Source organism: Salvelinus alpinus, chromosome 31, assembly GCF_045679555.1.
Source record: "Salvelinus alpinus chromosome 31, SLU_Salpinus.1, whole genome shotgun sequence".
In the NCBI taxonomy this organism is placed as follows: Eukaryota; Metazoa; Chordata; class Actinopteri; order Salmoniformes; family Salmonidae; genus Salvelinus; species Salvelinus alpinus.
The window spans coordinates 30,879,564-30,893,724 of record NC_092116.1 but is presented as its reverse complement, the minus strand read 5'-3'; the positions used below and the strand labels follow the sequence as shown (position 1 = coordinate 30,893,724).

General features: G+C 46.6%; 1 protein-coding gene across 3 annotated transcripts in view; it reads right to left on the bottom strand.

Annotated features, from left to right (window-relative positions):
- LOC139561273 (pyruvate carboxylase, mitochondrial-like) overlaps nucleotides 1-14,161 on the bottom strand; it is a 516,102-nt gene that overhangs the window by 123,598 nt on the left and 378,343 nt on the right. For all 3 annotated transcript variants that reach the window (XM_071378258.1, XM_071378257.1, XM_071378259.1), the window contains 2 exons: nucleotides 2,663-2,784; nucleotides 2,282-2,381 (listed from right to left, as the gene is read on the bottom strand). In XM_071378258.1, coding sequence (XP_071234359.1) covers nucleotides 2,282-2,381; nucleotides 2,663-2,784 — 222 coding nt within the window. The remainder of the gene's footprint in view (nucleotides 1-2,281; nucleotides 2,382-2,662; nucleotides 2,785-14,161) is intronic.

The following is a 14,161-nucleotide window of genomic DNA, read 5'->3' as shown; positions in this document are numbered from 1 at the left end:
ATTTTGGGCACTCTCTCGCTATAACTAAGCTGGATGTCGTAATGAAGTTATTTTTAGAATTCTAACACGGCGATTGCATTAAGAACTAGTGTATCTATCATTTCCTATACAACATGTATTTTTTAGTAACGTTTATGAATAGTTATTTGGTCAGAATAGTTGAGTGTCATAAAAATATCCGCACATTCTGGGAAAAAGGTGCTACGTTAGCACAATGTATAACCACTGATTTCAGCTCTAAATATGCACATTTTCGAACAAAACATAAGTGTATGTATAACCTGATGTTATAGGACTGTCATCTGATGAAACTTATCAAGGTTAGTCAAAAATTATATATCTTTTTGCTGGTTTGTTACGATCGCTAACTTTTGCTGCTGGTAAATGGCTTGTGTTTCTGGCTATTGTGGTAAGCTAATATAATGCTATATTGTGTTTTCGCTGTAAAACACTTAAGAAATCGGAAATATTGGCTGGATTCACAAGATCCTTGTCTTTCATTTGCTGTACACCATGTATTTTTCAGAAATGTTTTATGATGAGTATTTAGGTATTTCACGTTGGTGTCTGTAATTACTCTGGCTGCTTCGGTGCTATTTGTGACGGTAGCTGTGATGGTAGCTGCAATGTAAAACTGATTTATACCTCAAATATGGACATTTTTCGAACAAAACATAGATTTATTGTATAACATGTTATAAGACTGTCATCTGATGAAGTTGTTTCTTGGTTAGTTTTTTTGGTTCTTGGTTAGTTAGGTTGGTTTTGTGCATGCTACCTGTGCTGTGAAAAATGTATGTCGTTTTTTGTATTTGGTGGTGAGCTAACATAAATATACGTGGTGTTTTCGCTGTAAAACATTTTAAAAATCGGACATGTTGGCTGGATTGGACTTGTTAATGTGTGAAAGTTAAATATTTCTAAAAAATATATTTTGAATTTCGCGCCCTGCACTTGAAGTGGCTGTTGTCATATTGTGCCCGGCGTCGGGCTTGCAGCCTGAAGAAGTTTTAAGAAGTACTCCATGTTCAACCATACGATCAACAAGACTTTAAGAAGTACACCATGTTCAACCATACGATCTACAAGACGCTCTTCTTTAAGAAGTACACCATGTTCAACCATACGATCTACAAGACTCTCTTCTTTAAGAAATACACCATGTTCAACCATACGATCTACAAGACTCTCTTCTTTAAGAAGTACACCGTGCTCAACCATACGATCTACAAGACTTTAAGAAAAACCACAACCGCTTTATTCATCCGTGACGCATAAGCAACATTTTCATATCCTACCTTCTCTCCTACGGCGACCAGAAACTCCTCCACCGTGACAGTAGCTTCAGTAACACACTTAAAGTGACAGGGACGACGTCCCCATGTGGGTCGCCATTCCCGCCAAAACCAGGGTCATTTCGACACGAAAAACAATATACTAAATTCTACCACAACAAATAAATAAAAATAATGATAACCTTAATCATGAATAGACAGAAAAGGGAAACCACCAAGAGAAGTAAACAAGAGAAAACACAGGATATCTACATCTACACACTCATACAACTCCCAGAATGCACCAAACACTCCCAGCATGCAGAGAGAGACAAAGAGACAGAGACACAGAGATAGAGACAGGGAGAGAGACAGAGACAGAGACAGAGACAGAGAGACAGGGACAGGGACAGGGACAGGGACAGGGACAGGGACAGGGACAGGGACCGAGAGACAGACAGAGAGAGAACAGGTAGACAGAGAGAGAGAACAGGTAGACAGAGAGAGAGAACAGGTAGACAGACAGAGAGAGAGAACAGGTAGACAGACAGAGAGAGAGAACAGGTAGACAAAGAGAGAAAACAGGTAGACAAAGAGAGAGAACAGGTAGACAGACAGAGAGAGAGAACAGGTAGACAGACAGAGAGAGAACAGGTAGACAGAGAGAGAGAACAGGTAGACAGAGAGAGAGAACAGGTAGACAGACAGAGAGCGAGAACAGGTAGACAGACAGAGAGAGAACAGGTAGACAGAGAGAGAACAGGTAGACAGAGACAGAGAGAGAACAGGTAGACAGAGAGAGAGAACAGGTAGACAGACAGAGAGAGAGAACAGGTAGACAGAGAGAGAGAGAGAGAGAACAGGTAGACAGAGAGAGAGAGAGAGAACAGGTAGACAGAGAGAGAGAGAGAACAGGTAGACAGAGAGAGAGAGAGAGAGAGAACAGGTAGACAGACAGAGAGAACAGGTAGACAGAGACAGTAAAACACAGACAGAGACAGTCTCACCTCCCCAGTTCTCCAGGCTGAACAGGTTGTTGAAGCTATGTGAGACGTAGGGTGCTATCTTCTTCAGGTCGTGAGTTCGCACCCTGGTGGCCAGGAGGGACTGTTGACCAGGAAGAGGAAGATCACAGTTGAAGAGGTTAACTGCCTTGCATCTACGGTGTCATCTCACTCCGCACGAAATGTTGGGATTTGAACCGACAACCCTCCGGTTGTTGGGCCACTGCTCTAACCATCTAGGCTAACTACAATCCAACTACCATCTTGGATCCATAGTGCAGCCCTGATACCTTCCACCGATGGCTGTGTGCGTACGTTCCTATGCGACTGGGCCCAATCTTGGTTCTACAGTGTTACTTAACCTTTAACCTCTATGTTACCTACCTGGTGGGCGTCCCTGAAGGTGGTGTCCATGAGCAGTAGACCAGGGTGGGCTCTCACTGCCTTGGCAAAGCCCTCTGGACCCTCACGGAGCAGGACGTCACGGAACCCTAACGACGGCTCACCTTGAGGAGGGGGGAGGAGTTTCAATACATGTAGGTTTCAACCAATCACAGAAATCCACAGGAGAGTCACCTTGTAGGGATAGGTTACAAAATGGTAAGAAGAAAGGGAGAGACAGAGAGGAGGGGTGAAGGAGAGGAGAGGAGAGGAGAGGTGAAGGAGCGAAGAGGAAAAGGAGAGAAGAGAAGAGAAGAGGAGAGGACAGGAGAGGAGAGAAGAGGAGAGGAGAGGAGAGGAGAGGAGAGGAGAGGAGAGGAGAGGAGAGGAGAGGAGAGGTGAAGGAGAGAAGAGGAGGGGTGAAGGAGAGAAGAGGAGAGGTGAAGGAGAGAAGAGGAGAGGACAGGAGAGGAGAGGGAGAGGAGAGAAGAGGAGAGGAGAGAAGAGGAGAGGGAGAGGAGACAGCTAATACAAAACTGAATAAACAATCACAGAACGCCTGTGTGTGTGTGTGTGTGTGTGTTTTGTGCGTGTGTGTGTGTGTGTTTTGTGCGTGTGTGTGTGCGTTTGTGTGCGTGTGTGTAAGTGGGTCACATCTCTAGTAGTTGATCTCGTTGGTACGTGCATGTGCTTGTCTCTTTGCCTAAGCGCCCTACTACACACACACGACTTAGAAACAGAGTGAGTTATTCCTCCCTCTCTCTCTCTCTCTCTCTCTCTCTCTCTCTCTCTCTCTCTCTCTCTCTCTCTCTCTCTCCCCCCCCTTCTCTTTCTCCCTCCCTCCACCCAGGGTAATAAACCTATCTAATCCCTCTCTTCTCACATCCCTCCGTTTGCCAAATTAAAGAAGGGATCTGAGCACAATACAAATCTCATTACCAAAGCTTTAGCTAGCTAGGTGTGTGTGTGTGTGTGTGTGTGTGTGTGTGTGTGTGTGTGTGTGTGTGTGTGTGTGTGTGTGTGTGTGTGTGTGTGTGTGTGTGTCAGAGATAGAGTCAGAGATAGAGGAGGATGACGAGGAGGATGACGATACAGGTGTAGGATATTAATTCGAGCCAGTTTGCAACAGCAGGAAAATAATCCTACAGCAACAGGAAATGTGAATTATTGTTTGGATTATACAGTGCATTCGCAAAGTGTTTAAACCCCTTCCCCTTTTCCACCTTTTGTTACGTTACAGCCTTATTCAAAAATTGCTTTAATAAATAATAACTTTAATAATTTAATAATAATAATAAAAAATCCTCATAAATCTACGCACAATACCAATAAAAAATCATAAATAATAAAAATCTATCAAAAATCCAATATCACAAAATGAAAACAGGTTTTTAGATTATTTTAGCAAATGTATAGATAATATATATATATATATATATATATATATATATATACATAATTCAGACCCTTTCCTATGAGACTCAAAATTGAGCTCAGGTGCATCCTGTTTCCATTGATCATCCTTGAGATGTTTCTACAACTTGATTGGAGTCCACCTGTGGTAAATTCAACTGATTGGGCATGATTTGGAAAGACACACACCTGTCTATATAAGGTCCCACAGTTGACAGTGCATATCAGAGCGAAAACCAAGCCATGAATTGTCCGTAGAGCTCCGAGACAGGATTGTGTCGAGGCACAGATCTTGGGAAGGGTACCAAAACATTTCTGCAGCATTGAAGGTCCCCAAGAACACAGTGGCCTCCATCATTCTTAAATGGAATCAGTTTGGAACCACCAAGACTCTTCCTAGAGCTGGCTGCCCGGCTAAACTGAACAATCGGGGTGAAGGGCCTTGGGGAAGGGAGGTGACCAAGAACCCGATGGTCACTCTGACAGAGCTCCAGAGTTCCTCTGTGGAGATGGGAGAACCTTCCAGAAGAACAACCATCTCTGCAGCACTCCACCAATCAGGCCTTTTATGGTATATTGGCCAGATGGAAGCCACTCCTCAGTAAAAGGTACATGACAGCCCGCTTGGAGTTTGTCAAAAGGCACCTAAAGGACTCTCAGACCATGAGAAACAAGATTCTCTGGTCTGATGAAACCAAGATTTAACTCTTTGGCCTGAATGGCAAAAGTCAGGTCTGGAGGAGACCTGGCACCATCCCTACGGTGAAGCAGTAGATGTTTAAAAAGTCTCAAAGACATGACTGAAATGCACATAGACACACTTGCAAACGCATCACAACGCATCACAACGCATCACAACGCATCACAACGCATCACAACGCATCACACCGCATCACAACGCATCACAACGCATCACAACGCATCACAACGCATCACAACGCATCACAACGCATCACAACGCATCACAACGCATCACAACGCATCACAACGCATCACACAGTAGGTGGTTCCCTTTTAACATTTGACCTTTTTCCCCCCCTGCTACATTAGTCTAGGTAGGTAACATAGAGGTTAAAGGTTAGAGGTTAGAGGTTAGAGCCCACCCTGGTCTACTGCTCATGGACACCACCTTCAGGGATGCCCACCAGGTAGGTAACATCGACCCAGCCAGGTGGGCTAAAGGGAATCCTGATTCAACATGGCTCCGACACAGACACAGTTACCTGTTTATCAGGTATCCTTTGGAAATATTGTGTGCGGTAGTCTGGTTTCTACACCAGAAGTTAATGGGTATCTGTAGGAGGAATGTTTATGGTGGAGGTAAATAAGCTTGGAATGTATTGAGTGAAGGAAAGGCCATCACATGTTGGCAGGTACTGATGGGGAGATGTAGTTTTTGTGAGGAATGGGGGGGGGGGGGGGGGGGGGGCTCGAGGTCAGGCCAGGTCACATTAAGGGGGAAGGAACAGTTTATGGCCCGCATCACTTCATTTCCTGCTTAGCAATAAAGATGTAATGTTAGAGAGAAGGAGGACATCACCCAAATTGGGGTATATATATATGTATATATATATATATATATATATGCAGCTGTATGACCCAATGGGGGAATAAACTTTACTAATCGTCCGAGAGTTTCTTACTCTGCTTATTTAGAATCTAACACTAGCTCCGAGAAACCTTTTTTTTTAATAGTTTGTTATTTTTTACATTATTTTGCTCAGAACTTTTCTTGTATTATTAGCTACAGACGGTAATATATTTTGAATATTAAATTGTCAGTCGAGCAGATATTCAACCTCCCTGACCTCCTGGATCCTTTGTTTGAACTTCCTGTATATATTCCTGTATAGCAGTGGGACTTTTCTCTATTCGTCCTGGGGGCGGGATCAAAACGCAGACGCCGGAGACGAGGTAGAAGGAGCGGGGGTCCTAGTCAGACGCCGGAGACGAGGTAGAAGGAGGTCCTAGTCAGACTCAGGAGACGTGGTAGAAGGAGCAGGAGTCCTAGTCAGACTCAGGAGACGAGGTAGAAGGAGCGGGGGTCCTAGTCAGACTCAGGAGACGAGGTAGAAGGAGCAGGGGTCCTAGTCAGACTCAGGAGACGAGGTAGAAGGAGGTCCTAGTCAGACTCAGGAGACGAGGTAGAAGGAGCGGGGTCCTAGTCAGACGCCGGAGACGAGGTAGAAGGAGCGGGGTCCTAGTCAGACTCAGGAGACGAGGTAGAAGGAGCGGGGTCCTAGTCAGACTCAGGAGACGAGGTAGAAGGAGCGGGGTCCTAGTCAGACGCCGGAGATGAGGTAGAAGGAGCAGGGGTCCTAGTCAGACTCAGGAGACGAGGTAGAAGGAGCGGGGTCCTAGTCAGACTCAGGAGACGAGGTAGAAGGAGCGGGGTCCTTGTCAGACTCAGGAGACGAGGTAGAAGGAGCGGGGTCCTAGTCAGACGCCGGAGACGAGGTAGAAGGAGCAGGGGTCCTAGTCAGACGCCGGAGACGAGGTAGAAGGAGCGGGGTCCTAGTCAGACGCCGGAGACGAGGTAGAAGGAGCAGGGGTCCTAGTCAGACTCAGGAGACGTGGTAGAAGGAGGTCCTAGTCAGACTCAGGAGACGAGGTAGAAGGAGGTACTAGTCAGACGCCGGAGACGAGGTAGAAGGAGCGGGGTCCTAGTCAGACGCCGGAGACGAGGTAGAAGGAGCAGGGGTCCTAGTCAGACTCAGGAGACGAGGTAGAAGGAGCAGGGGTCCTAGTCAGACTCAGGAGACGAGGTCAAAGGAGCAGGGGTCCTAGTCAGACTCAGGAGACGAGGTAGAAGGAGGTCCTAGTCAGACTCAGGAGACGAGGTAGAAGGAGCAGGGGTCCTAGTCAGACACCGGAGACGAGGTAGAAGGAGCAGGGGTCCTAGTCAGACGCCGGAGACGAGGTAGAAGGAGCGGGGTCCTAGTCAGACGCCGGAGACGAGGTAGAAGGAGCAGGGGTCCTAGTCAGACTCAGGAGACGTGGTAGAAGGAGGTCCTAGTCAGACTCAGGAGACGAGGTAGAAGGAGGTCCTAGTCAGACGCCGGAGACGAGGTAGAAGGAGCAGGGGTCCTAGTCAGACTCAGGAGACGAGGTAGAAGGAGCAGGGGTCCTAGTCAGACGCCGGAGACGAGGTAGAAGGAGCAGGGGTCCTAGTCAGACTCAGGAGACAAGGTAGAAGGAGCAGGGGTCCTAGTCAGACTCAGGAGACGAGGTAGAAGGAGGTCCTAGTCAGACTCAGGAGACGTGGTAGAAGGAGCAGGGGTCCTAGTCAGACGCCGGAGACGAGGTAGAAGGAGCAGGGGTCCTAGTCAGACGCCGGAGACGAGGTAGAAGGAGCAGGGGTCCTAGTCAGACTCAGGAGACGAGGTAGAAGGAGCAGGGGTCCTAGTCAGACGCCGGAGACGAGGTAGAAGGAGCAGGGGTCCTAGTCAGACTCAGGAGACGAGGTAGAAGGAGCAGGGGTCCTAGTCAGACTCAGGAGACGAGGTAGAAGGAGCAGGGGTCCTAGTCAGACTCAGGAGACGAGGTAGAAGGAGCAGGGGTCCTAGTCAGACTCAGGAGACGAGGTAGAAGGAGCGGGGTCCTAGTCAGACTCAGGAGACGTGGTAGAAGGAGCGGGGTCCTAGTCAGACGCCGGAGACGAGGTAGAAGGAGCAGGGGTCCTAGTCAGACTCAGGAGACGAGGTAGAAGGAGCAGGGGTCCTAGTCAGACGCCGGAGACGAGGTAGAAGGAGCAGGGGTCCTAGTCAGACGCCGGAGACGAGGTAGAAGGAGCAGGGGTCCTAGTCAGACTCAGGAGACGAGGTAGAAGGAGCAGGGGTCCTAGTCAGACTCAGGAGACGAGGTAGAAGGAGCAGGGGTCCTAGTCAGACTCAGGAGACGTGGTAGAAGGAGCAGGGGTCCTAGTCAGACTTAGGAGACGTGGTAGAAGGAGCAGGGGTCCTAGTCAGACTCAGGAGACGAGGTAGAAGGAGCAGGGGTCCTAGTCAGACTCAGGAGACGAGGTAGAAGGAGCAGGGGTCCTAGTCAGACTCAGGAGACGTGGTAGAAGGAGCAGGGGTCCTAGTCAGACTCAGGAGACGAGGTAGAAGGAGCAGGGTTCCTAGTCAGACTCAGGAGACGAGGTAGAAGGAGCAGGGGTCCTAGTCAGACTCAGGAGACGAGGTAGAAGGAGCAGGGGTCCTAGTCCGACTCAGGAGACGAGGTAGAAGGAGCAGGGGTCCTAGTCAGACTCAGGAGACGAGGTAGAAGGAGCAGGGGTCCTAGTCAGACTCAGGAGACGAGGTAGAAGGAGCAGGGGTCCTAGTCAGACTCAGGAGACGAGGTAGAAGGAGCAGGGGTCCTAGTCAGACTCAGGAGACAAGGTAGAAGGAGCAGGGGTCCTAGTCAGACTCAGGAGACGAGGTAGAAGGAGCAGGGGTCCTAGTCAGACTCAGGAGACGTGGTAGAAGGAGCAGGGGTCCTAGTCAGACGCCGGAGACGAGGTAGAAGGAGCAGGGGTCCTAGTCAGACGCCGGAGACGAGGTAGAAGGAGCAGGGGTCCTAGTCAGACTCAGGAGACGAGGTAGAAGGAGCAGGGGTCCTAGTCAGACTCAGGAGACGAGGTAGAAGGAGCAGGGGTCCTAGTCAGACTCAGGAGACGAGGTAGAAGGAGCAGGGGTCCTAGTCAGACTCAGGAGACGAGGTAGAAGGAGCAGGGGTCCTAGTCAGACTCAGGAGACGAGGTAGAAGGAGCAGGGGTCCTAGTCAGACTCAGGAGACGATGTAGAAGGAGCAGGGGTCCTAGTCAGACTCAGGAGACGAGGTAGAAGGAGCAGGGGTCCTAGTCAGACTCAGGAGACGAGGTAGAAGGAGCAGGGGTCCTAGTCAGACTCAGGAGACGAGGTAGAAGGAGCAGGGATCCTAGTCAGACTCAGGAGACGAGCATACCATCCACCCCTTCCGAGTATATTATAAGTTCAGTCCCTGGACAATAAAGTAAACGAGCTCAGGGCGAGGATCTCCTTTTACGAGAGGCATCAGGGATTGTTTTAAGAAATTGCTCACTCCGGATATACTGTCCCCATCCATTCAGCCAGCAGGGTTCTCTGTCCATCACGCGGACAGGGGAAAAAAAAGTTTGTTTAATAATGAACAACTCACGGTGTGATGTGATGTCATAGCGTGGAAACGTACAAGTCCTTTTGTTCTCCCCGATCTGGATTACCTCATGAGAGAAATTTCTTCTGTCATCGTCAATACCGTGTATATCCCCCCCTCCCCCCTAAGCATAGCTTAGACTGGTGGTGGGATGGTAAAACTGAAAGAATTTGTGTTGTTGCATTAAATAAATAAAAATTCTGTTCCATTTTTATATAAATGATCATGGGATTGGCGGGAGAGAAACAAACATTCAGCATGAAAACTGTTATCTATTCAGTTGTGGGGGTTTGCAGTCAAACACTCTGATGTGTCTCTCTCTCTCCTTGTCTCTCCTTATTTCTCTCTCTCCTTGTCTCTCCCTCTCTCCTTGTCTCTCCTTGTCTCCCTCTCTCCTTGTCTCTCCTTGTCTCCCTCTCTCCTTGTCTCTCCTTGTCTCCCTCTCTCCTTGTCTCTCCTTGTCTCCCTCTCTCCTTGTCTCTCCTTGTCTCCCTCTCTCCTTGTCTCTCCTTGTCTCCCTCTCTCCTTGTCTCTCCTTGTCTCCCTCTCTCCTTGTCTCTCCTTGTCTCCCTCTCTCCTTGTCTCTCTCTCTCTCTCTCTCTCTCTCTCTCTCTCTCTCTCTCTCTCTCTCTCTCTCTCTCTCTCTCTCTCTGTCTCTCTCTGTCTCTCTCTCTGTCTCTCTCTGTCTCTCTCTCTGTCTCTCTCTCCTTGTCTCCCTCTCTCCTTGTCTCTCCTTGTCTCCCTCTCTCCTTGTCTCTCCTTGTCTCCCTCTCTCCTTGTCTCTCCTTGTCTCCCTCTCTCCTTGTCTCTCCTTGTCTCCCTCTCTCCTTGTCTCTCTCTCTCTCTCTCTCTCTCTCTCTCTCTCTCTCTCTCTCTCTCTCTCTCTCTCTCTCTGTCTCTCTCTGTCTCTCTCTCTGTCTCTCTCTCCTTGTCTCTCTCTCTGTCTCTCTCTCCTTGTCTCCCTCTCTCCTTGTCTCTCCTTGTCTCCTTGTCTCCCTCTCTCCTTGTCTCTCTCTCTCCTTGTCTCTCTCCTTGTCTCTCTCTCTCTCTCTCTCTCTCTCTCTCTCTCTCTCTCTCTCTCCTCTCTCTCTCTCTCTCTCTCTCTCTCTCTCTCTCTCTCTCTCTCTCTCTCTCTCTCTCTCTCTCTCTCTCTCTCTCTCTCTCTCTCTCTCTCTCTCTCTCTCTCTCTCTCTCTCTCTCTCTCTCTCTCTCTCTCTCTCAATTTCAATTCAATTTCAATTCAAGGGGCTTTATTGGCATGGGAAACATGTGTTAACATTGCCAAAGCAAGTGAGGTAGGTAATATACAAAAGTCAAATAAACAATAAAAATGAACAGTAAACATTACACATACAGAAGTTTCAAAACAATAAAGACATTACAAATGTCATATTATATATATGCAGTGTTGTAACAATGTACAAATGGTTAAAGCACACAAGTTAAAATAAATAAACATAAATATGGGTTGTATTTACAGTGGTGTTTGTTCTTCACTGGTTGCCCTTTTCTTGTGGCAACAGGTCACAAATCTTGCTGCTGTGATGGCACACTGTGGAATTTCACCCAGTAGATATGGGAGTTTATCAAAATTGGATTTGTTTTCGAATTCCTTGTGGATCTGTGTAATCTGAGGGAAATATGTCTCTCTAATATGGTCATACATTGGGCAGGAGGTTAGGAAGTGCAGCTCAGTTTCCACCTCATTTTGTGGGCAGTGTGCACATAGCCTGTCTTCTCTTGAGAGCCATGTCTGCCTACGGCGGCCTTTCTCAATAGCAAGGCTATGCTCACTGAGTCTGTACATAGTCAAAGCTTTCCTTAAGTTTGGGTCAGCTCTCTTCACAACGTTCTATTCCTAGGAGGCGTGAGTTTCCAGTTTGATCTGTTATGATTTTCATGTGTACATTTTCGTGGAACAGTTTAATTTCAATAATAAAGTTTTGCTTCGTCAACATCATTGTCAGGCTGTTGATACAATAAATCTAAATTTAAATTATACAAATCTCAAAGATAAAATGTTGCTAATGCAGGAGTACCAGCATCTGACAGATGGACATATTGATTCAATGTGAGGGCGGCTAAAGAACTAAGAGATAGCATAGGCTAATGTAGCAGGGGGACTATAACTAGGCTAATGTAGCAGGGGGACTATAACTAGACTAATGTAGAAGATGGACTATAACTAGACTAATATAGCAGGGGGACTATAACTAGACTAATGTAGCAGGGGGACTATAACTAGACTAATGTAGCAGGGGGACTATAACTAGACTAATGTAGCAGGGGGACTATAACTAGACTAATGTAGCAGGGGGACTATAACTAGGCCAGTGTAGCAGGGGGACTATAACTAGACTAATGTAGCAGGGGGACTATAACTAGACTAATGTAGCAGGGGGACTATAACTAGACTAATGTAGCAGGGGGACTATAACTAGACTAATGTAGCAGGGGGACTATAACTAGACTAATGTAGCAGGGGGACTATAACTAGACTAATGTAGCAGGGGGACTATAACTAGGCTAATGTAGCAGGGGGACTATAACTAGACTAATGTAGCAGGGGGACTATAACTAGACTAATGTAGCAGGGGGACTATAACTAGACTAATGTAGCAGGGGGACTATAACTAGACTAATGTAGCAGGGGGACTATAACTAGGCTAATGTAGCAGGGGGACTATAACTAGACTAATGTAGCAGGGGGACTATAACTAGACTAATGTAGCAGGGGGACCATAACTAGACTAACGTAGCAGGGGGACTATAACTAGGCTAATGTAGCAGGGGGACTATAACTAGACTAATGTAGCAGGGGGACTATAACTAGACTAATGTAGCAGGGGGACTATAACTAGACTAATGTAGCAGGGGGACTATAACTAGACTAATGTAGCAGGGGGACTATGACTAGACTAATGTAGCAGGGGACTATAACTAGACTAATGTAGCAGGGGGACTATAACTAGACTAATGTAGCAGGGGGACTATAACTAGACTAATGTAGCAGGGGGACTATAACTAGACTAATGTAGCAGGGGACTATAACTAGACTAATGTAGCAGGGGGACTATAACTAGGCTAATGTAGCAGGGTGACTATAACTAGACTAATGTAGCAGGGGGACTATAACTAGACTAATGTAGCAGGGGACTATAACTAGACTAATGTAGCAGGGGGACTATAACTAGACTAATGTAGCAGGGGGACTATAACTAGACTAATGTAGCAGGGGGACTATAACTAGACTAATGTAGCAGGGGGACTATAACTAGACTAATGTAGCAGGGGGACTATAACTAGACTAATGTAGCAGGGGGACTATAACTAGACTAATGTAGCAGGGGGACTATAACTAGACTAATGTAGCAGGGGGACTATAACTAGACTAATGTAGCAGGGGGACTATAACTAGACTAATGTAGCAGGGGACTATAACTAGACTAATGTAGCAGGGGACTATAACTAGACTAATGTAGCAGGGGGACTATAACTAGACTAATGTAGCAGGGGACTATAACTAGACTAATGTAGCAGGGGGACTATAACTAGACTAATGTAGCAGGGGGACTATAACTAGACTAATGTAGCAGGGGGACTATAACTAAACTAATGTAGCAGGGGGACTATAACTAGACTAATGTAGCAGGGGGACTATAACTAGACTAATGTAGCAGGGGACTATAACTAGACTAATGTAGCAGGGGGACTATAACTAGACTAATGTAGCAGGGGGACTATAACTAGACTAATGTAGCAGGGGGACTATAACTAGACTAATGTAGCAGGGGGACTATAACTAGACTAATGTAGCAGGGGGACTATAACTAGACTAATGTAGCAGGGGGACTCTAACTAGACTAATGTAGCAGGGGGACTATAACTAGACTAATGTAGCAGGGGGACTATAACTAGACTAATGTAGCAGGGGACTATAACTAGACTAATGTAGCAGGGGGACTATAACTAGACTAATGTAGCAGGGGACTATAACTAGACTAATGTAGCAGGGGACTATAACTTACATGCTAGTGCTTCTAGCTAGGTATTAGTGAACTGATGGAGCTAGAAACACAAGCATGTAGCTTGGTATTAGTGAACTGATGGAGCTAGAAACACAAGCATGTAGCTAGGTATTAGTGAACTGATGGAGCTAGAAACACAAGCATGTAGCTAGGTATTAGTGAAGTGATGGAGCTAGAAACACAAGCATTTAGCTAGGTATTAGTGAACTGATGGAGCTAGAAACACAAGCATTTAGCTAGGTATTAGTGAACTGATGGAGCTAGAAACACAAGCATTTAGCTAGGTATTAGTGAACTGATGGAGCTAGAAACACAAGCATGTAGCTAGGTATTAGTGAACTGATGGCACTAGAAACACAAGCATGTAGCTAGGTATTAGTGAACTGATGGAGCTAGAAACACAAGCATGTAGCTAGGTATTAGTGAACTGATGGAGCTAGAAACACAAGCATGTAGCTAGGTATTAGTGAACTGATGGAGCTAGAAACACAAGCATGTAGCTAGGTATTAGTGAACTGATGGAGCTAGAAACACAAGCATGTAGCTAGGTATTAGTGAACTGATGGAGCTAGAAACACAAGCATGTAGCTAGGTATTAGTGAACTGATGGAGCTAGAAACACAAGAATGTAGCTAGGTATTAGTGAACTGATGGAGCTAGAAACACACGCATGTAGCTAGGTATTAGTGAACTGATGGAGCTAGAAACACAAGCATGTAGCTAGGTATTAGTGAACTGATGGAGCTAGAAACACATGCATGTAGCTAGGTATTAGTGAACTGATGGAGCTAGAAACACAAGCATTTCGCTACACCTGCCATAACATCAATACATCTGTTGTACGTGTCCAATAAACTTGATTTGATTTGTATTGAGTACATGTGTGTGTTACAGTATGACGTGT